At 34.4% G+C, this 24648-nt stretch overlaps 1 protein-coding gene across 2 annotated transcripts in view; it reads left to right on the top strand.

Annotated features, from left to right (window-relative positions):
* LOC134269501 (mediator of RNA polymerase II transcription subunit 1-like) overlaps positions 1 to 19818 on the top strand; it is a 28463-nt gene extending 8645 nt beyond the window's left edge. Inside the window, exons 5-17 of one of the 2 annotated variants that reach the window (XM_062751704.1) lie at positions 591 to 619; positions 973 to 1044; positions 1567 to 1641; positions 3390 to 3457; positions 5189 to 5275; positions 7490 to 7601; positions 7860 to 7984; positions 8623 to 8717; positions 9082 to 9274; positions 9750 to 9845; positions 10114 to 10216; positions 12903 to 13896; positions 14774 to 19818. In XM_062751704.1, coding sequence (XP_062607688.1) covers positions 591 to 619; positions 973 to 1044; positions 1567 to 1641; positions 3390 to 3457; positions 5189 to 5275; positions 7490 to 7601; positions 7860 to 7984; positions 8623 to 8717; positions 9082 to 9274; positions 9750 to 9845; positions 10114 to 10216; positions 12903 to 13896; positions 14774 to 18100 — 5376 coding nt within the window. In that variant the 3' untranslated portion in view covers positions 18101 to 19818. The remainder of the gene's footprint in view (positions 1 to 590; positions 620 to 972; positions 1045 to 1566; positions 1642 to 3389; positions 3458 to 5188; positions 5276 to 7489; positions 7602 to 7859; positions 7985 to 8622; positions 8718 to 9081; positions 9275 to 9749; positions 9846 to 10113; positions 10217 to 12902; positions 13897 to 14773) is intronic. The other variant, XM_062751705.1, reaches the window with a different exon arrangement.
* Positions 19819 to 24648: the final 4830 nt, after the last annotated feature.

Genomic DNA, 24648 nt, shown 5'->3' with positions numbered 1-24648 from the left:
AATTTGGCAGTTTTAAAATCAATCGGAGACAAATAATTTTGGCAACTTAAGGAAAATTCTGTAAAATTATACGGCAAAATTAATAATATTCTGTAAAATGATACAGCAAGATTAATGATTCGCAACGTTAAAATTCACGAGCCAAATTCATGGATATTCATCACACCTGGTTTACAGTTACACAGATGCTGGATTAGATGTTTTCACTTTATTTTGCATTTTTGAGAATTTCCTCATTTTCAAAGTTTTTCATTGGTATTAGGTTTAGTTGAAAAATCACTCTACCATAGGTCTGAAAAAAAAACTTGACAGATATTTTGGTAAATTCTACATTGGTTGACCTGTAAGTTGTGAGAAAAATTAAATTAGATTGAGTTTTAATGATGTCATGAAAATTGCAAAGTAAAAATAATTATTGGAATTTGTAATTGCTTAGATGTCACAATCATGGTTACCGTAGATCATATGTAGTTATTATATATTTCAAATTATTTAGTTCTATTTTAAGACAGGTTGTACATGAAATGCTTCCTTGAAATTGATATTACTTATTTGATATAAAAATAATTTGAGTGCATCTTATTTTCCAGAGCTGTGATGAAATATTAGAAGTTTTGAGGTAAGTTTTTAATATTTTAATTCTTTGCATCATAACGTACTATGAGAATGGTCTTTCGATTTAGATGTAGCTTTTAGTAAGAAACAAAATGATTAAGGAAAATAAATATCTAATCAGTTAGCCAAGGTGAAAGTTGAAGATTATTGTACATTGTGATGTTATAACTTGAAAAATCTGTAACCTAAAGACTTCATAAAATTATATAATATACATTAAAGGAGATCGCTTTCGCAATAAAATCTGTAGGTTTTAGAAGGTTATGGTCAAGGCTGTTTTAATGGACATATTTTCTTTCTGAGATTGTTAAATAAAATTAGTCCAGCCCATCCTTAGAAAGTCTTCTTTCTTTTCAGGCAAGGAAACTTTGAGGAATTTATCGTTCACCTGAAAGGATTACAGAATATTTATAATGTACCGGGAGATAGGTAAACAACAAAAACAAAAAGCAAATAACGAAACATAAAACAACAACAAAAGAATGAAACTGTGTTCAAGTTATTTACATAAAAGGGTGTGTTTCCATTTCGCCTTAGCTGTGAAATTCAGTTAAGAAAAGGTTAAAAAGTACTAAGGCGAAATGGGAATTTTAGTAATTGTAAACATTATCACTGGGTTGATATAAAAAATTAAATGATAAAATTTTTAGATTGAATTAAACAGTTAACGGGAATTTATGAATACAGTGAATGAAATAATACATGTTATACCAAGTATTTTTTTAAAATACTTTATGGTAAATATAGTAAATCTTCATCACCTTAATTCACCCGAGAGCTTACTAAGGCGAAATGGGAATGCTAAATTTTGCAGTTAAGGCGAGATGGGAACAACCCCATAAAAGTACTGTATGTTGATAATTTTTTGCCATAAATGTTTTCTTTACAGAATAGGTAGCTCCAAAATTGATTGTATTGAACGGAATTTATTCAAGCTTGTTTTATTTGTAGGAAACAGAAATCCAAATTGTTTCTAGCTCTCCAAGCCTTGGAGACGGACCTGAATGGTTTAGCCCAGTTACAGAGGTAAGAGGACCAAAAACGGACTTTGTCCGAGTCTTAAATATTTAATATGTTTTACGGTGTGACCATTGGGGCAAGTGCAGTTGTGTCATCAAAAATTCACTTGTAATGTTGATCCCCCACTTAGAATGTCAAGTTGCACAAGACATCTAGACTGTGATGTCACACGACGTAATGGATCTGGTCAGAGCACACAGAGTTTATGGAGACAGCCGAGCATTTGGTTGAAACTATAGGCTTTCTAGTGCAATTTTTAAAGACAGACGTTGTAGAATTTTTTTTTTTAATTTCTTTACAGCTTTCTACAAACTGAAAGTCTATTTTATGTTATTTATTTATTTGCCATTATCGCATGTAATCCTGGTAGCAAAGGAACTCTGGGAAGGTTTCATACAAAAAATTTGCTTGATGTAGGTACAGATTTCATTATGAATTTCCTTTGTTCTTTCTTGTTAGTCTATTGAGCTCGCTGTGCTGGCTATTATCGTACATATATAGAAACTAGGGGTGGGACGATACACAGATCTTGCGATACGATATGTATCTCGATACATTAGTTCGATACAATACATATCTCGATTATTATGACAAATTATAAAACTATTTTAAAAATTAGTATTTTATTTCATTTTTTGTCTTGATTAAATCAGCAAATTATTCTTTATCAAATCATGTGTGCTTTGAAATTAATACTTGAAGTTCATCAATTTCATGGACGAACAGTTGACAAAAACAATAATACATGTACTCATATTACCAAATTAATTCTATTAACAAGTTGTTTACAAATAATTGTGTAGTTCGTCAAAGAACACTGACTAAGAATGAATTTTAAAAACATCACGTACATTATTATTAATTGCTGACAGTCTGTAGCCAATTTGAGATTGCAAAAAAAATCCAAAGTTTGTTTCAAAATTTCCAATTCTTGAAATTAGAATCTATACTTTGTTATGAGCTGTTAGTATCAAATGGACTAACAATTAATTTAATATATCAAATGTTCTGGAAATGATATTTTCTGTGTAAAGCAGTAAAAGCACACCTTACACACTGAACTTTTCTTGTCCAATCTTCCGAGGCTGCTTAAAATTGAAAGCATTTTACCCTTAATCACTGACTTATTAGTTTTAAAGTGTGTTTTCAATATCAACACCATCTTTTTGCTTCATACAAGCCGCCATTTTCCAAGGAGAGGTACTTTCATTTTCAATTTTTTGGATAGGTCGTTCGTGTATCGTATCATACCGATATTTAAATGCTTGTATCGTAAACCATATCTTAGAGGAAAATATCAGTATGTATCGGTGTATCGGTATATCGTCCCACCCCTAATAGAAACACTGTAGCTAAGCAGTAGGGCAGGCATTCATCCAATTCTGAATTAGCTTAGTTTACTCTGTACCATTACTTTTCATGCCATGATTTGACCCAGTGACCATATTGTTTGAATGTTGACCTGGCTGACCCTTAGACAATTTTTGATGCAAAATGTCTAACTTTTTAGAAATTTATATTGAAGAAAGATTTAGAAATCAGAGAAATGTGCCCTAAAAACATATGAAAATGTCAATCTAGAAATAGACCTCATATACTTGTTTATGTCGTCATCTTGTTATTAATAATAAGTTTCTTTAAATTCTGTCAATCAGTGTTATTGTTTTAAATGTTATTGAATAAGAATCGTTCAGAGAAGAGTCCTTCTGAATGATCTTGAAGTATTTAATATAAATTGACTTCTGATGTTTCAGTTCCATCAAAGGTGTATCAAACTGCATTCACAAATCTCCTCTAGGAATCCTACTGCCGAGGAAAGGAGGTAAGTTAATCCTATCCTACTGCCTGTGATAGTAAGGAAGTCAATCCTACTGCATAGGATAGTAATTAAGTCAATTAAGTACTTAGGAAAGAGATTAAGTTAATCCTACAGCCAAAGAAAGGGGGTAAGTTACTGTTAACCAACTTTTATTTGCGTGTGAGAAATTTTTGCGAAGTTCGTGAGAGCCTGGTCTTCGCGAATATTTTTTGCCACGAACTGGTCCTTAAAGTGTATGTGTCTATTAACAACAGATCCAGAAAGGCTAGATTGCAAAAATTAATCGTCATGAACTAGTTTATCCCTGGTAAATCGTGAAATAAAGTCATCACAAATAAAAGTTAGTTGACAGGAATCCTACTGCCTAGAAAAGGAAGTAAGTCAATCCTACCGCTTAGAAAAGGGATTATGTTAATTCTATTGCCTATGATGGGGGTTAGATTAATTTGACTGCTTAGGAAAGGAACTAAGTTAATTGTACTAAGATTAAAAGAAAGTTCAACTGCCTGGTAAATGAGTTTAATTAATCATATTGCATAAGAAAGGAGTAAAAAAAATCCTTCTGCTTAGAAATTGAGGTAAATTAATCTTACCTCTTGGGCATAGCTTTTCAGTATTGATATTATTCCATTTTTTTTTCACTAGATCCTCTTCAAATAGATTTCATTTGTTCATTATAAATAATTCAAAAGTGACAACTACTGTAAAAATCACATATTTTCATGTGGTCAAATTTTCGTGGTTTGAGGAAAAAGTATTGGGTTCGTGGGGATTTGATTTCGTGGATGTAGAATTGTTGAGTAGTTATGTATGTAATATTTTACATTTTCGTGGTGGATATGAATTTGTGGGTCTCTATACCTTGCAAACAGCGAAAATTAAACCCCCCACGAAAATTTGTGATTCCACAGTAAACTGTGTCGTAGTGAGGAAATTAGGGGATAGTGTGTTAGTTCTGTGTCAATTAAAAAAAACGCGTATAAAAGATAGTAATGTTTTGTGTCCTCAGATTAGGGCTGTGTATTGAGCAAAAAATTTCGATACGATACGATACAATATTTTTTATAGCGATATGCAATATATTGGATTCTGTAAAAAGTCCATGAAAAAAGACTTATAAATCATTTAATGCATGTTTTTCATAAAAATTAAAGTGTTTTATTATCCATTTCAAGGCTCTCGTCTTGTTGTCTTTACAACTAACATTTCAAATTGAAACTTGTAATGACTGTTAAATCAAAATTCTAAAATAAATTTGTCTTTGTTTTTGTAATAATTCTAAAAACTGTATTATTTCCTAACTAACTATATGATTATTGAACAGTTTTAATTCAAAGAAGTGACATATGATCTTTGGTGATTGAGATTCCCATCTTTTTAACAGAATTAGAAGAAAAAATGTCTGTCCGATACGTATTGGAAGTTGTTTTGCGATACGATATGTTTCTTGAATATTGATACGTATCGATATATCGATATATTGATACAGCCCTACCTCAGATAACTGCATGTATGGCATTATGGATGAATGATTTACACGTAGCAGTTGGAAAATACTTGATATGTATATATATTACATGGGGAAACATTCCTTAGATTACTTGTATGAAATATTACTCTATGAAGATATTTTTTGTCTCGACATTACCATGTGATGTTTCGCTTGGGAAGATAATTTGCTTCCAGAAATAACGTATATGATATTTTAAAAAAAATGATTTCCTGGTCTTTCAGGTTGCCCAATGAAGCTTGTATACTACGTATCCCCTTATGATTTGTTGAACAAGAAGTCAAGATCACCATATCCAATGACTGTGGAAGGTTTGTAAATTAAATGCTAATTAAGTGTCCATGATGTCAAGTTTAATGTAAATTGTGGATTGGTCTGTACATAAGATATTCTAAATATCAGAAGAATCAATGTAATTTAAACTAGAAAAGCAATGATGGATAGAAATGAATATGAAAAGTCCAGGTCCCAGTCAAATTTTTAATCGCCTGTAAATGTTTTTTAATATTGAACGAATCTCTAATTTTGCAGATAACAGCACTTTTGTAAAGCAATATTATACAATTGTAGCTGGGTTTTTTTTAGGTCAATATGATGATTTAAACACCTGAGGAGTACAATATTCACTGAACGGTTCCGGCTCAGTGAATAATGCACTTTGAAGGTGGCTAAATCGTTGTATTGACCACAATAAACAGCAATAACTGTTTTTATTACATGATTAAATGATTGCTAACCCCTACCAGACTCTTTTTCTTTAATTGAAAGTTTTACCAGAAATTTCAACAAAAACACATAGTAACAGAAAAATGGAACAGGAATAATTCCTTAAATTGACCTGCAATAATTCCTTTTTAAATATTACCGGTAAATAATCAGGAATTTTCATGATTTCTGATTCGGTTATTGACTTTTGAATTCGGTCAACTTGTGACTCAACTACATAATCAGTGTATTGGTTAACCTTGGTCTTCGGCGTCGGTCAACCAGTACCTGACCAGGTCTGTATAGTCACGAGTAGACCTCATCAACAGTCAATAATTGTAAAATATTGTCCTGGAAGGTAACATGATTCCTTATACAGTAAAACTCGGTTAAAGCGAAGTCCTGGGGACCTGTGAATGTTATTCGCTATATCCGTATAACAAATTCGTATAACCATATATAGCAAATTCGCAGTATGCATGTTTTCCTTCAAGTTTTACTACCAAATATGTTAGGGAAGCAAATATTACAAAACATGCCTTCGATAACTAAGGTTGTATTATGATTTGAATTTTATATACAAATGCTATAAGAAAATAAAGTCAGTTTCATTTATCAAATTTTGAGATCTTTGAAAATTCGTTATAAAAGATGTAAATTTCATTATAGTTAACCTCAACGGGACTCAAAATCAGTTCGCTATATCCGTAAATTCGTTATATCAGAGTTCGTTATAACCGTAAAATTTTACAAAGATTTGTTAAGAATTTTGCCAGGGACCTAGAAAAACTTCGCTATATCCATGAATTCGCTATATCCGTGTTTGTACTAAACGAGTTTTACCTTATTGACCTGCAATAATTCCTTATATTGACTTGAAGTCACATGCAGGTCAATATAACATAGTACATGTATTTTTCTAACATTGTTGGATCTCAGCCAGTCAGTGAGAGAGAGAGAGAAATTATTCAATCATATAATGATAAAAAATATTTTAGTTTTTGTCTACTTGACCTTATCAAAATTCTAGTACAACATAAATATTTTGAGATGTTTCATGATCTTGGGCCAGGTGCTAATTTCTTTGTATGGTGTAAATGCCAGATTTATTATCACTTATGTTTAATTACAGTCTTTGAATAAACAAAAATTACAATGACTTCTTCAATGTAAATATTTAATACAGTGTCTGTTGACATTAATTTGTATTTAATGATGTTCAATAACATAAAAATAATAAATAAATAAAAAAAAAAATAAAATGTTTATTCAGGTGACACTCATACTGCAAGGTGATAATTAATTTATAATTATTCACGTGTTGCTTATATGCTATTAAAATAATTATCATCGACTGTCTCACGATAATTTCGAGACGCAGTGTCACTGAAAAATAGTAATTGATTACAAGATGAAACACTAAATAAATTTGATTTTTATTTCGAGTTAGTGTCAAATTTATAAAAACCATGTGAAAAAGGTTCGTACGGCATGAAAGTCATTGCATCCGGTAAGAGTAGACTAATTTTCAAACCTGTTAACAAACCAAGAAAATTCCGGACTCTTTGAAAACTCGAACTCTTGATCTTGGAACATGGAACTCTTGAAATAAAAATTTTTCAGTGGTCCGCAGACTTCAAGATATGAGAGTCACTTGTTTCCATAAATTCTTTAAATCAGACTTCCTAATAATTTTCCAAAAAAAAAAAAATTCCAGGATTCCGATGGGGATCTTGGAGGGAAAAAATACAGGTACTTGAAGAGTATTTGAAATGTTTGTATTCTGTGTTGTATTATAAAGCTGTACGTCTTGATTTCAGCCATAACAGAGAATGGTTTAGGACAGAGTGTTACAGTGTGTATGGAGCAGCATCCTCACCGACGACTTCAGACAATACCGTTAATGTCTGTCATACAACAAGACGGCAAAAGGTACAGGCTCTCACAAAATTACTTAATATTGTGATAGGGGCAAAATAAAGTCTTTGGTTCAAGCTTCACAGAAATATTTTCTGTCAAACTGTTTACAAAATTTCTTTGATTAATTGAAATTTTGTCCAAAGAGTTTAAAGTTGTTTGCCTCGTTATGTACATAAAACATTCTTGCTATTGTATCTTCCATTGTGGAATAATAAATCTGAACTTCATCTATAGAAGCACAACAATTGATTGATGTCATTTTTTCTACAGCTTGCCATCTTTCCAAGCCTTATCACAGGTCAACAGTACATCTCTGCCGGCGTGTTTTACTCTGGTGTTAGCCAAACCGATCCCTGTTGCCGTGTCCATAATCCAGGCCATTCAGGAGGTCACAGGTCAGAAATCTACAGCTTATCACAAGTCAATATCAGGAGTCAATATTACCAGTCAACATCACAAGTCAATATAAAAATTAAATTAACATTTTCTCTCAGAAGAAATTACATGGCTGGGGGATAATTTTATCAGTTTCATTTTTATGGCATCAAGCTCTAGAGCTCAAATTCATCTAGCTGGCGTCCGATTGAAATCTAGACCAAATCTAAGCAACAGAATGTGTCATTTTATACATCCGCAAAAGAAAATAACAATAGCAATACATCAGTTTCTTTGAAAATGTTCACAATGAATGAAATCTTGAAATAAAAATTGCATCAAGAGTAAATACAATTAATTCTGTTACAAAACAAAGATACTTTGTTTATTTTCTCACAAGAAAGAACATGATAGTCACAATTTTTTGTATAGTTTGCAGTGTTTTCCCTAAGAACCGGCTACCGGCCAAATTGACTGCTTCAATTGACAAAAATGCCGCTTTGAAATAACAATTTGTTGTTAGATCCACAAAGATTTTGTTCATAAACCTCAGCCCCTTGCTAGTTACAACTGATCTCTAACCCTTTACTTTGAAATAAAGGGAAAACACTGGGTTTGTCTGTGATGTGTGCTATAGGTTGTGTTTCTTGGTTTGTAGATATTGACGTGATAACAGAAGGAGGACCCGACTCCCTCCTGCAGCTGCTGCTCCCTCAGTCTGCCAGATCCAAACCAGGCTCTGAGTTCTTTGTGGTGAGTATCACTCGACTCAGCTGACTTTATGTCTCAGGATTGAGATGTGTTTCATATCTCAATTTATTTGGAGTTGAGGTGTGTTTTATATCTCAGAATTTAGAGTTGATATGTATTTTATTTCTCAGCATCCAGAATTGACATGTGTTAAATATCTCTGCATTCAGAATTAATGTGTCTCAAATAGAAGCATTCAGAATTGATGTATTTCAAACAGAAGCATTCAGAATTGATGTGTTTCTAATAGAAGCATTCAGAATTGACGTATGCTTCATATCTGTGTATTCAGAATTGACATGTTTTATATAGAAGCATTCAGAATTGAGATGTTTTATAGCTGAGAATCGTTCACTGTCTTTTTCAGACTCTGCCAGACCAACAGCATGCGTACTATCTGATGGACATTGGAGAGAGTTCTCTGGACCAGACTGCTAGAATGGTCAGCAGGATACCCTTTACGCACCCCACAAACGTGGCCAACATCCTGAACCAGCTACGCCAACAGTTACTGTTCAACACAGTGATCAGCAGTTGTATACGACCTTACGCAAAACAAGGTAGGTTACTGAAGGGGGAATCATCGGACATAGTATAATTCTCATTCCCTGCGACCATACATGAAAATAGGGCTAAGATGGACATATTTGAAAAAGTCAGAATGCATGTTTACTTTTTGAGATTTTTTACACCTTGACATTTAGGAGGCCAACTCCCTGAGTTATTATTATATTGCTTTCTTGTTTCCAAGATCAAGATTTGGACTAAGTTCATTGTAATTGAAATGCTATATGTTTTAAGAAACTTTTTACTCCTGAGCATATAGGAGAAAAAAAGTTAATGAATATGGAGTAGAATTCTTTATCGAAATTTTGATATCATGTTGTAAGGCAACTAAGTTCCAGTTTCATGGTAGGATTTCAAAGGTAATGGCCTTAGAAATTGGAATGTGAAGGATTATAATTGTCTTGTGACTATAAGTACCCTTCCTGACTCTAGACTTAGTAATCATGGCAGAATTTGTTATATTTGTAGATTTGCTGTCCTCGGTAGTGTTTCAGCTAGTCTGCACCTCCTTACAGAATTTCAGTGTCATGTTTGAACACCCTCTTCAAGACACTATGGTGACCGGTAAGACAATATCAACTTGAGTTACTTCCCTTTGACCTTGTAATTTACATAATCACATGAAAGTGTAAAACTAGTAGAAAAGGGTTAATGCAGTCGTTAATAATGTTTCTGTTTATACTTTGACATTTTCCACTATTGACTATCCAGCTCAGTTTCAAAGAAACTATTCAAGAAATTTTAATGAAGCCTTATTTAATAAGCTGATAAATATGATTAAGTCATTTCAGTATTAAGTAATTCAGTATTAAATTTATTAATTTTTTCCCAGCTGAGATTGACCTTAGTGACATCACAGGGGTAAAGTTCAAGGTCAGTGTTGCTGAAGGAGAAGAGTTGCTATCAGATGACGCTGCTTCCAAAATTTTCCAAAGGTACGAAACAAATTGAAATCTTGTAAAGAAGAAAAAACAGAGATTTTGAAAACTCATTCATATGATAAAGTATTTAATTATGCCCCCCAGGAACTTGCAAGTGCCCAATAGTAATCACTGTCTATCCTTATAAATTTTACTTTTTTCCACCCACAACTCTTCTGATACCTAATAAATACAAACTTGTTATGTTGTTCTCTATGGGCATTAAGATCTATTTTATTTCTAAGTTTGATTTATGTGTCATCTGTCTGCTTTGAAGCTGGGGTTGAGGGGTAAAATGTCATTATGTAAGATTGGATTGGTTCACAGAAATTTCTCCTACACATTTCCTGTCACATTTAGTTTAGTTAATATTATTCTCTGAGGGTGATTTTCAGTTTGTGAAAATAGGGATAGGCCTGGGTGATGTTTGTATTCTGAAAGGCTGAAATTTTATTTTACACACACTTCAATCTGGTTCAACTAAATTTTTACAGGTGATATTTCTGAGAAATTCAAAATGTGTATTTATATTGCTCAAGTTAAATATGTTTTTTTTACTGTTGTTTGTGAATACAATTCAAGGATATTGTTAATTTATTACAAGCATTGGCATAAAAATATTATTTTAAAGTATCCTTAATTTCATAATTGCTGTAGCTGTTGTTTAACACTCATCATATTTTTTAAAATTTCATTTTATTAAAGTTTTTCTTCATTAAATTATCACTTTCTTATCTGTTTCACCCGATTGCGTAATTCAAAAAAAAAAATTCAAATAAATTTCAAAGGTAAAATAACAGAAGAATGCTTGGTATTAAAATATTATTTCAAATCAGTTGAATTGAATGCTATTAACGACATCTGAAGAAATAGGCTATAAAAGGTTTATATCACATCTTTGTTCATCTGCACTGTAATTTCAAACACGACAGAATTTGTAATTTTTTTCGTATAAATTAATCATTTCTATATACTTTGTAAACTCACTGTAAAAATTTCAGGACACTTTCTTTAAGCTCTTTTCTGCAATTCCCATGATATTTTATGTCGATCCGATGTGTTGTTTGAGTTTCACTGAGATTCTCTATGTTGCTATTATTTTAATTTTTTTGGGGGGGTTGGGGGGGTGGTATTTCACTTTTCACCTATTTAACATGGGAGTTGAATCTTGTATCTTAGTCCAAGCACCTAAGATTGATTGTGACCTTTAGATCAAAGGTCAAGTCATTAGAAAACCACCACATCTTTACCTTCTATTCTGCCAACCGAAATAAACACTGAAAGGTGTTTCTAGATACATGTACAGTATACTTCATGTTTCTTTTTACCTTGGGTCAAGGTCAAAGGTTAAGGTCCAATTTCCAGTTCAAAGGTCAAGGTCATTTGGGAAAATAGCTAATATCAACATTTCATTCAGGTTACCAATGACCTTGACATTTGGCCTTGTCTAAGTTTCAAGGTCAAGGGTCAAAATATCTACTGCAGTATGTTACATGAGCGCATGTGCATGCACGTCCTTGCATTCAATTTTGATAGTAGCATAATGTAGGAATTCATTATACCTATTCATATTCCAAATGTCATCCTGTTTTATTGAGAACCAAGAAAGTTTTAATCATTTAAAGTTTTAGCTAGTCAGATTGCAGCACACATGCATGCTTGTGCGTTCATGATTATTCTTATATATCCTGCTGTAGATCTTCATGATGTGTGACTATTTTCAAAATTTCATAGGATTTTGTCAAAAAAACAAGAAAGGTGTTTAGACTTTAGTTTCAGCCAATAAGAGCAAAGTACACATGCATGCCCATGAGATCTTGCTATTTTGATCATGTCATCTTGTCTATACTACTTATATATCCTTATATTATAACTTTCAAAGCATTTCAACAAAAATTAAAAGAGTTACGGCTATATCAATCATATTGGTCACTTCACGTGTTACACATGAGCGCACAAGCACACATGTGTGCGCACAATGACCTTCGTTCCACAATATACATAACATGCCTAGTGACCCTAAAAAGGTTTCACCTAGATTGGATGAGTAGTTTACGAGAACACTCATGGACAAAAAAGTACCCAGGAAGAAGAAAAATCAGAAGAAAGTTAAAACAATATGTTCCCAAACTTTGTTTGGGGAACATAATTAGGGAATAAATATCTTCTAATTTGGTATTTGCGACCGTTAACATGGTTAATGCTGATTTAACGGTCGCAAACTGAGTTTTACTGGCGATGTGTAAGCGGGTGTTTGCGACTGTTAAATCAGCATTAAAGGTCGCAAATACCAAATTAGAAGATAGTTATTCCCATTCTAATGCAATCCATGCATTTTGTTTGTTGTTTACATCTTATTTTTTTGAGTTTTGTTACATGGATTACGTCATGGGGCATTGTGTTTTAGCGTTGCTGTATTATGACTTCACACTGAAAAGCTTTCTGCCTCGTTAACGCTCGTTTTACTGCTTCAAACATCAGTGCATTAGCCAATCAAAACGAATTTTACAAAACAATTGCATTAGAATTTAAATTTAGGAATATTTCTGAGTTTGAAGTCTTGATCTCAAATGGAGAGAACTAAATATAGGCCACTTTTACCTGCTGTTCGATCCATATTCATTGTATTTTTTTTTTTGTATATTATGAATGAAATACACTGTACTTCTTAAACTAAACTAGAATCTGATGTTCATTCCAGGTGCTTGTCTATCCCCGTGACTTTGAGGTCGGTTATTCACAAAGTTTCGGAACAACTACGCAAAGAACCTTCACCCGAGCCTTCCCCAGTTTCCATGGAGACGGAACATTCCCCGTTTGTGATGCCAGCAGAAGTCAACTTTGCCACACCTTTCCTGCCATCACTGGACAACAAGACTCTGTCCAGTCCCGCAAACATGGGAATTCCCAATGCCAAGATTCCCCCAGGGTTTGGGGGATTTCCGGTCCCTAATAGTGCTGCTGTGGGGACAATGTTACCCCCGCCCCCTGTTGGGGAAGATTCTAAGAAAGTGGATGCGGATGTGCCGGGTAGTAATCCGCTATTAGTGACTTTATTGGATCAGGATTCTCCTGATCCCGACCCGCCCCCAGTCAACGAGAGCCCCATGTTGTCTAAACTGTTGGAGGATGCGCCTCTGCATAACCAGGCCTCTGTGAATAATAACAATAACAATGTGGCAAACCTGGCCAGCAGTGTGCCCGTGCCACTTAAAAGTGGGCGAGGACGACCGTCAAAGAGAAAGTTGGCGGAATCCCCTCGAGGGAAAAGTCCCAAGCACAGGTTAACAGACAGTGATTTTCAGAGTCAATCTTTCGAGTCGATAAGCTCGTTTGATTCGGATTTTCAAAGCATGGGGATGGATCCTTCACGTTCCCATCATTTTTCACTGTCGTCACCCATTGATCTAACCGAAGATTCTGTGAATCCTTTACGAAGATTGGAGAATACGTTAGACAGTATTCAGTCGAAGACGTCCCATCACCCCAGTGATCCGTTGTCGGATCTATCGAGTGAGCTTGATCCTATGCAGGATGTCAATATTTTTAATCAAACGAATTCTGTGCCAAAAAACATGGCAAGGTCTACCTCTCTTGAGGGCATCCTCAACAGGTCGGGAGAGGCGTCCAGGACAAATGACCTACTTAAACCTCATCTTCACCTTCAGAACAGCACCGAGACCCCAAATCACCAGGTTAGTGTGTAACAGATCTACTTACCTCAGAATCGCCCCACCTCCCCCCCCCCCCTTCCCCTTTCCCCCTTACAGAACAGACCCCAAATCATCAAGTAAGTGTGAAGCAGATCTACTGAAACCTCATAATCTCTCATCTTCCCCCCCCCCTTTGCATTTGACAAATTTACTTAAACTCATTTTTCCCCCCCCCCCCCCCACATTTAACATCGTCTCCCAGAGCAGACCCCAGATCACCAGGTAAGTGTCTAACAAATCTATTTAAACCTCAGAATCACCCTTCCCCCTTCAGAACAGACCCCACATCACCAGGTAAACATCTTACAAATCTACTTAAACCTTCTCTGCTATCCCAGAACAGACCCTGATTCACTGTACCTTACACAGCTCCTCCTCAGCTACTAACTTGTGTTTGTATTTCTTTAAAGTTAGAAAAAAAAGTTGAATGTGTATGCAGAACTCTTTTTTGCTTAGTGAATCAATTTTCTTAAATATACTTGCTTTTGTTTTAATGAAGAAATCTATTCAGCATTTTTATTGTTGAAAATTTGGAAATGCAGATCTGCCCATTATTCGGTAGCACAAAACAGGTGTTATATCTTGATTTCTTACACTTATACCTAACTGTGTATCACTCAATTTTACTGTAGATTTAATGCAATCACATGACATCAAGATCTGACTTTCAGGATCACCACACTGTGGTTTTCTGAATCCAAATCACTACTCTCTGAAACTGATGACGTAGTACGCAGAAACATGACGCTACTTTTCTTGCACATTAAAAAGTTCCTTGACATTATGCTTTGTTAATGTATAAATATTATATAATGGATCTCAACAGTTTATTATTTTAATTTATATATTTCTCTTTCAGACACAGAAGACTTTGACGCGCCAGAATTCAGTGGGGAGGGGAACTCCGTACCAGCAGCAGATGTCGGTAGACTCGAACGACAGTTTCAAACTAGGCAGCAATTTATCTTTCTCTCGTTCAACCAGTTTCACGCAAGGAAACATAAGTGACAGTGACACTGACCAGACGTCTCTGTATTCCAGCAAGTCCTTTGACGTGTCGGATTCGTTTAATTTCAGTCCCGTGAGTAACTCTTCCGTGTCGCGCATGGACGTCGGGGAGTCTTTGGAGAACAAGGTGGTACACAAAGATCTGCGCTCTCTCTTGCTTGGTTCCCCCAACGAGAACAGTGTTCTACCCAGTAAGGAGCCGAAAATTAAAAACGCCAAAGGGAAAATGAGAATGAAGCTTTCGGGAATTAAGAATTCCGATTTGTTGGGAATTAACAACAAGAAATCTAGTGCTGAGGCTTACGACTTCAACAGTGATGAAGAAGACTGCAATGACTTGAGAATGATGTCAGCCTCTCCTGCTGGATTACATTTGTTTAACAAATCAAAAAACGCCAAACACTTCTTGAATAAGTATGGAAAAAGTGACAAATTGAAAAAGAAAGAAGCAAAAAACACGGAACCCGGAAAGAGGAAGCGAGACAAGAAAGAAAAGGAGCATAAGAAAAGAAAACGGTTAGAAAATAATAGTAGGTCCACGTCGTGTGAAATGTATAGTGCTACACCTGTAGAGAGTGAAGACAAGACATCAACAAAACTCAAGATCATTAAATCTGTAGGACTTTCTATGGAAAATAGCCCCCGATCTTCCCCCTCAAGCCGAGACAAGGGCGACGGAGGGAAAAAGTACGAAAGTAAATCAAACGTAAATAGTCAAAAATCAGTGAAAAATTCCCACAAGTCTTTGTCCATGTCAAGTGTTAGTGTCAGTAAGGAAGACTCCAAATTAATGACAAAAACCCCCAAAATCAAGCTAAAACCTATTGCAATACCCTCTACTTCTGCTGTTACCAGTGCTAAAACCCCCACCCCAACTTCCTCACCCACGCAGTGCAAGTCTGGATCCTCCACTCCTACTTCCACAACTATCGGAAGGATCGGGGCCGTGTCCATTCTAACCTCGGGAAATTCTAAAACGGGAACGATTACGCCCCCTCCTGGGAAAGTGACCACCCCAACTTCTTCAAAAACTCCACTCCCCTTGGGGGGTTCCTCTAAAACATTTCCAAGCAATAAAAATGTTGCCTCCTCTTCATCTACCTCACAAAAGGCTGCTACAGTGGAAAGAAAGCTCTCCCAAAGTGGTCGATTGTCTTCTGGAATTTCCAAAAGCTCAAACGGGAAATACTCCAGCGAACGGAAAAATGGATCTCCCTCATTGTCAGGGAGTAAGAGCAGTTTGAACTCTTCTAAGTCATTGAACTCATCTAGCAAGGGACAGTCATCCTCTTCCTTTGGTAAGAATTCCACTAATCCACTTAACTCTGTTTTGTCATTCTTGAATCCCAAAGACAAAGGGCTGTCCAGCCTTCCACGCATTCCCAAGATCAGTTCTGCATCTTCATCCAATTTGAACAGTACCAAAACATCCGTTTCTATGACCACCACTGCTGTCACCATGACAACCACAGTGGCAACAAGTGTTGCTGGATCTCCAAAAATAACAACCGTGAACTCACACACTGGGACGAAAGTCAGTGTCTCTAACCAGTTCCAAGGAGGACTTAAAAACTCGCCCAATTCACTTGGAACGCCAAAGACTCCAACAGGTGGGAACTTTTTAGCTAATACCAAAAGTAATGTGAATTTGACTTCGGGCCCTAGGGGAGGTATTTCTGGTGGAAATTCACCCACTGTAAGAGGTAATCAACTAGGAAACAGATCTCCAAATGTCAGTAATTCTTCCAATAATAAATCCCCCAGCAGTTCCGGCAAGTCTCCATTAAGTCAAACAAGCAAGCCTGGAAGTGTGAGCCGGCAGAATTCGAATTCCAATCCTCCTAGAACACCAGTTGGAGGTAATACCTCACATCCATTAAAGACGCCTCCCAGTGCTAGCGGTAGTCCAAATATCAACAAGCTCAATTCCAACAGTGTTAGTAACAGTACGAGTAAGGCCATCCCACAGAGTAGTCCATCTAACTACCCCACCAAACCTTCTACAGGACAAGGGTCGAGTGCTATGGCTTCTTCCAAAAGTAGTAGTAGTCCAGCTGTGAGTCAGTCTTTAACAAGTAAGACAACGAACAGTTCGACCAAAGCTTCGGAATCACCCAAGTCTGTAGTGACGGCTAGCAAAGTCACGAGTCCTATAACTGTGAGCTTGGAAACACCACCAAAGACAACCGCTGGTTCTCTGGTGTCCCCCACTATACCGTGTACCAATTCCAAGATCCGCCCCCGAAAAAGCTCCCTCTCAGCAGTGATAGATAAACTGACGAATGCCAAAGTGCCTCATGGATTAGGAGGAGAGACAAGCAGGCAGAACTCTGTGGATGAACCAGAACAAACCAAACAGAAAACAGAGAGTGCATTGGAAAGTGTGGACAGAGCTAATGGTAGTTCAGATAAAAATGGGTCCGACCCGAAAGCTGATTCCAGTGATAAAAATGTTTCTGTTTCTGCCAAGGATGTGTCAAGTGGAATCGATAAAAACAAGGATTACAAAATTGTGGATAATTCACGGAATTTATTCGCATCGCTTCTAAAAAGTGCTTCAGAAAATTTTTCTTCCAGACATGATAAGGACGACAAGGAAAATGTGGCAAAGAATGAAGTCAGCAAGAGTGTGGATGTGAGTGAAGAGAAAGAATCCAAAATTAAAGATTTATCTATGCAGACAAACAGTAAAAAATCCCCCAAAGCAAGTCCAAAAGTGAATGGTGAAACGACCACTGTGGAGAGTGTCCGTAAGGGGGATGGTGATGTGTTCAAAGTGCCGACACCCAAAAGCGTTGTGTCCATCGACGAAATTAATTGCGAGGATATTGAGAACATGTCTGTCCGACGAAAAGCGAGGATAAGCACCACCAAGCCTGTTTTAAGCCCTGCTAGCTCGGGAGGAAGTCCGGAAAACTTGATCATCGATTGTCAATCTCCCCGTCAAAATATCAGCAAGAACAGCTCGCCCAAATGTGTGGTGGACCTTAATGAGGAAAACAAGAAATTATCGCCAGTGACGGTGGTTAATTTCCGTCAGAAAACTCACACACCTTCTCCCAAACCAAAACCCTCCCCAAACCCCTCACCCAAGTCTATACAACACAGCTCCCCTGCTGGTTCCATAGATTTAGACGACGATTTGATGAATGAGGCCCTTATGGGTTTTACGAGCTGATATAATACTGTTATGACGTGTATTTTTGTGTTAACGATTCAATGTAGGGTGTTGCTCAAATGACATACTCATGGCAACGTTGAATGTTTTAAGATTTTTTTTTTCTGTTAAGCATCCTGCATTATGTTTACTCTACAGAGTCCTGCTTGCTTTGTTTTAGATGAATTTATTTGTTATTTATTTACTTTTCTTTACGCACTTTTAGAAATGTGTAAGTTACTTAGCTGAATCTCTGTTGATAGGGCCAATCGTGCAACTCAAGATCCACAGTACTATAAAGGTTCTTTTCTTCCCATTATAAAATTTCTGAAATTTTTTGGACAAAATTTTTTAAAATCTTTGCAAGCTTTTCTGAATTTAATAAGAGATCTCTGTTTTAAAATGATTAAGGTGATGATTAATGTGTATGCAGGGTTCATATCAAAATTTTACTTGCTTCAGCTATTGTCAAATATTGCAAACAGTGTATATGAAAATAGTTTGAATACTATACAGGGTTATTTTCGCCCCGCTTTATTTTCGCCCTTTCACACTTAAAAACGTGTTTGCTCCGTTTTAAATTCGCCCAGTCACAGTTTTCTGTAAGAAGTTATACTGTGTACTTTGAATTTCCCCTTTTTAAATTCGCTCATACAAGGTTAGGGGGAAATGGGTGAAAATAAAACAGGGGTTAAAATTTCCCTGTGCACAGTATTGTACTGGTTATCCCAGAAGATACTCTTTTATCAAGCAAAAAGAAAAAAAAATCCAGAGAAGTCTGTAAATGGTGCTAACTTTATCTATTTAACATAAAAAAGTTCCCTGAATAATTTTAAATGAAATTGAGTAAATTATGTGATAAGCATGATGAGGAAATGGTTTGATTAAAATGAAAAAGTTTAGAAAATTTTTCTTTCAAGGATAAATGAAAAAGAATTTTCTCATGCCACCAATGAAAAACTTTGATTTTAGCTGGATTGTAAATTGATGATTTTTGGGGGGTCGATTCTCCGTCTAAGGCAATCAACAATTTTTTTTTTTTTTGGTAATTGATATTCATGCATTTTCCTCTGTTTTATGTGACTTTTTCACATGATATTATCATCAATCCTTAGTTATGGGTAAAACAATAGGAACTGGGCAGGGATATCTATTTAGTGCATATCATTTTTAGAGTTTTTTTTTCTTTCAAAACTCGTAAAATGCACATTAGCTTTCTATAATCCTAATTCTACCAAAGATAAAGATTAAAAACAAATTTTCTAAGAAAAAACTGATAAATTTTACTCGCCTTTTCTTCTGTGTTTATTATAAGCAGTTCATTATTAAGGACAGATGATACAAACAAATTTTTTCTTTGAAAAAGATTAAACATCATGTCACAAGTTTAGAAAAGTGGATGGTTCATAGAATTTTTTCTCCGAAGAACTGGAATATGAAAAAGACTCCGTAAATATTAGTAATATTTCAATGAAAAAACAAATATAGACAAATAACATTCAATAAAGGTTTACAGGTGAAAATAAATTTCAGAATATGTTATCTTGGCGCTAAAAGTGTATTATAAACTTAAGAAAAATATGCCGAGCCAGGTGATTTTTATTAGGAAAAGCTAAATGGTATAAATCAGCCTTTGTGATATTGCCAATTTTTTGTCATTTCGATCTTCCTCTTAAAATTCACCTGGCTTGGTATATTTTTCTTAAGTTTATATTACACTTTTAGCACCAGGATAACATATTCTGAAATTTATTTTCACCTGTAAACCTTTACTGAATGTGATTTGTCTATATTCGTTTTTTCATTGAAATATTACTAATATTTTCCAAATCTATTTCATTTTCCAGTTCTTCGGAGAAAAAAATTTTAAGAACCATCCACTTTTCTAAACTTGTGACAGGATATGTAATCTTTTTCAAACAAAAAAATTGTTTGTATCATCTGTCCTTAAGAAAAATAAAATTTGTAATTGATTTTTTTAGTCCCAGTTAGCATGGTTTTGTACTTGGCTTTGAGACTTAAAATAAATGGCAATCTAGTCTTTTTCTCAGGTGTTCATGGATCATGGAGGTTCTACCGTGTGGGTTAATTATGACACAATAACATTTCATATATCTAGAGCAAGAAAATTTGAAAGAATTTAATTACAGCGTGTGAAGCAATTTCAGCCTCATCATGAACTTGTGATAAATTCCATGCCATAGAACATGATAAAAATAAAATTTTCATTAAGTTTTCTACAGAGAGCAGAGTTTAATTGTCATTTCCTCAAAAATACTTGGGACTTTTATTTATAGAAGTATTTTCTGATTTGATGAGGGATCTTTTGAATTTTTGTTTCTCGATAATTATGATTGTTTTGGAAATTTTAGAAAAGTATATAAATGGTCAATTTTCTTTTTCTTAAGGGGGGGGGGGGGGTATTTTTATTTTTATTTTTTTTTTGAGATTTGAAAAATGTGTGACATTAGAGATCTTGGTATAATTATAAGTTGATGATAATATTACAAATCCAAATCTTCTAAACTGAAAATTTACTGACAACAAAAAGGACTGCAGTAGGTGATTAATTTACATCTTTGGGGACCAGAACTGGTGTTCCCAAAATTTTCTTTAAGAGTGATAAAAGTTCACAACTTAAAACACAAAATGATCAGTATTTGAATAAAAATTGAAATTAGGAAAATGGGGTGAGCTCAATTTCAAGGTTGCTTCAAAATTACGGGAGTTGGATGTAGTTATAGGCACAATAATACTCATAAGCAAATATTGAATATTGTGTGTATATGGGTTGAACTTTTGTCTGAAAAGTAAAAAAAAATGTTTTCATTGGGCAGATAAAAGTCCCTCCTCCCCTTAATATTTGCTGTGTATTTATTGGTTAGATTCTATTAATATATTTTTCTTTTGTATTTGGATTGTTTATGAATTGTATTATTTTACTTTTCTGTTACTGTATTGTCATTATTTGCTTAACATAAAGGAATTTGTATCGAAACATCACGTTGAGTAAAAAATTGTATACATACATGTTTTCATGTATTATGTCCCCTTTTTGTATATATTTGTAGATAAAAGAAAAAAAATCTGTTGACATTTTATATGTATGACTATGAAATAAAATCAGCAATTGTGAGAAACATATTTATTTGATTTAATATCTGTACACAACACACACATATATATACATATATATCTATATTTCTTCCGTATGGGAAGGATTTTATAATGTTCTGTTATTTGTAAATACGAATGGAGTGTATATATGGCTGATCTATAAATTTAAATGCTGTCTTTTTTTTTCGCAATGCTGTACTTTGTACATTTTAGAATTCTATATATATTATATAAAGCAACAGTTTTATCTGATGTCATGTTTTTACGTGTTTCTGATTCTTTTTATTTGACATCATAGATGTTTATCAAATACAGTCATTATAATGTCAAATTAAAATGTTAAAAAATTATTTGCTTTTGGGTGTCCTTTTTCATCAAAATCTTTTCCAAGGCTTGATAGAGGTAATGGCCCAGTAGAAACATATTTTTCAATAAAGTCTGATCACATTTTAAGGAATAAGGAAAATTGTCAAATTTAGGAAACAGAGTAAAAGAACCTGATTTGTATATATTTATTTTTCTATTTGTAAAGGACAAGATAGGGTAACATTCGAATTTGACCCCTTATTTGATGTAAAAGTCGGAATAATGGTAAAATTGTGATAGTTTGTAGTTAAGAAGGTAAAATGATGCTTACTTTAAAACAAGGACTAATTTAGATTCAAAGCTTACAAAGAAGCCACTAGAGGGTGCAGAAGTAGGACATTTTCTAGAATTTCCTCGATTCTGGTAGAATTTCATCATATTTGAGACACTTTTCTCTTCAGAAAACATAGAGCACAAGCTTGCCTATTTGAGATTTTTACACATAAACTGCATCTGATCTTAGTGTGTAAAATATATAAATTTGGTAGATAGGCAAGCGTATGCTCTATGTTTTCCGATACTCATTTTGTGGTAGGGGTGACAACAGGGTTTTATGGATAAACTTTTGGATCATTCTGAAAGACACCCAAAATCGGGGGCCAAATACTGGTCTTGCCCTATCTTGTCCTTTATCACATATTTTAGGGTAAAAATCTTCTTTGGATAAAAAAAAACTTCAAGGGGCATGGACACATTTGAATTTGATGTTTTCTAAAAAAAAAAAAATAATAATAAAAAAAAATAGTATATCATGACAATAGTTGCTAGAGAATTTTTCGCTATAGTATAATAAAACATGTTTAGAATTTTTTTTTAATCTAAACTACGCTGTACTAAACCTTTTTCTTTACTTCTCGTAAAACTTTTAACTGCTGTTATGGAGAAACTTCAGACGTAATCTTTTGCAACATATTATATAAGTAATTTATATGAAATGTGGATTTTCAAAAACAAAGAACTTTTACTTCTATAGAAAAAAAATTCTAACTTAGATGCCCATCAACTGAAGGCCTTCTGGACACGTTATTAATGATGACCTGAAATAAATTAAAGTTAATAGGGGGGGGGGGACTAAATCACTTATTTAAAAGAGTCAAAATTTAGGGAGACACGGTCGTTCAGCTGGCGTCATAATTGTAATATATTACGAATACTAGAATTCTGTGTAAGATTACGCCAAGCAATAGACCAGGCATGAAAAGAAGACAAAAATTCGACACTGTCGGAATGGATGAGATATATTAGGTGTATTTTGTATGTTGAAATCTCGCGTAAAGCGATTGAGAGGCAATCCTTCTGTGTTAAATAAAAAATAAGAGGTGAAAAAATGGATAAAGTACATGATCAGTATGTACTGGTTCCAACTGACAGATAACAACATTGTCTCTTCGTTTGTAAGGCTCGTTATTTGAATGGTATTTTTAGTGGAACTGGGATTAATTCTACAAGAACAACGACATTCAGTGCCCATAGCTCTCTTTCTAAGGAAGAAATTCTTCAAAGTCGGATATCAGTTTTGAATATATTTTTTTCATATATATTCCTAACAAACAAAATGAATATGAAATCCATATCTGTATTGGATTCCGTAATTTCTTAAAAACCTAACAGAGATACGTAGCAGATTTCAGAATATGTTCCACGAACCTCTTTCTTCACCATCACTATATAATAGCAGCGGCGAAAGAGAAACTTCAGGAGTACCATGCAACAAATTTCTCTGAAAAGTGTTGTAAATCAAATGTGGATAATTCCAATGAATATTTCGAAAATTTGAAAACAAGAATTTTACCAAAATCAATAACATAAAAATCTTTCGACTTTTAAACTCTATATACAACCATGCATTCCCTACAAGAAATTCAATTCCAGGGTCTTTGACATCCATGACAACTTAAAAATGAAAATAAAAAGTCGTAAACTATATCCACATTTTCATTAACTGGTGTTTGCAAAATTATTTTGCTAAAACATTCTGATTGAACACACGTGAAGTACTCTGCAGCTCAAGTTGATATTAAAAAGATGCAATATCTGTATGTGGTTGTAGAAGACCAGGTCTTCCAAAAATCTGTTTGAATTCGAAAGGAGACCTATTTTGGTATTCACATAATCGTAATTTATTCATAATCTTATACATTAGAAGAAGAAAACACTTGATGTGGCCTTCAACTCGACTTTTAGATATAGCGACGACGTATTACGATGGGCGTTCAATAAATAATGTCATTGGGGCTCATAATTATCTCACCAGCATGTCATTGTGCAACAAAGTCGTCAGCATTTTATTTGTCCTTTGAACGGGTGAAACGTTTTGAATGGCACTCTTATCGGAAAGAAACAAAACAACGCTTTTCTACGATTTAGTCTTAATGATTTTACTAAAACATTCTCTTTTAATTAAAACACATATCCGTAACACTTTCATTCAATTTCTAATTGTTTTTAGAACACGTTTTTGAGTATAACCCTTCGTATATTGGAATATGGCAGATCCTATGATTTGCTGTACTTGTTTTTTCTTTCTGATAGATGTTTTTCTAAGTTTTGGAAATGAAACAAGTCAAAGGTTGAAAGATCTAGCAAATTTTGTTGGTGTGACAAAAAATTAACTTTCTGTTTATCCCCAAAACTCCCTGACTCTTCATGGCCTGTGGGTTTGGACGCTGTCATGAAGAAATTTAATTCAAAGTGAATTCCTCATTCTGTTTCCTTCCTCTCAAAAACCTTTCAATTTTTTTGCAAAAAATTGTTTTCTAGACTCCTCCAGAAATTGAACTTCCTCCCCCAATATGAATTTGAACAACAACGCCGCTAATATTTAAGAAAATAGCATATAAAACTGTTTTTGTGTTCTTACAATTCTTTTCTCTTCTTAGGCCTTTGCAGTTTTGTCAGATGCGTCTTATTGCAAATTTGTTTTGAGGGTTTAAAGCTAAATGGATTCAAGTTTCATTATCTGTTTGAACTTCAGACAAACGTGGATAAGTACAATTTTTGATTTTTAAAAATAATTGTTTAGATGTTCCTACACGTTGTCGTTTTCACTCATTTTTCAAAATATAGGGGGACCTTTGAGTATAAAA

The sequence above is a fragment of the Saccostrea cucullata genome, unplaced genomic scaffold, assembly GCF_032062105.1.
Source record: "Saccostrea cucullata isolate Sc308-1 unplaced genomic scaffold, CSIRO_AGI_Scuc_v1 ctg726, whole genome shotgun sequence".
NCBI lineage: Eukaryota > Metazoa > Mollusca > Bivalvia > Ostreida > Ostreidae > Saccostrea > Saccostrea cuccullata.
Note: the sequence above shows the minus strand (reverse complement) of the source record. Positions and strands in the feature narration are given on the sequence as shown.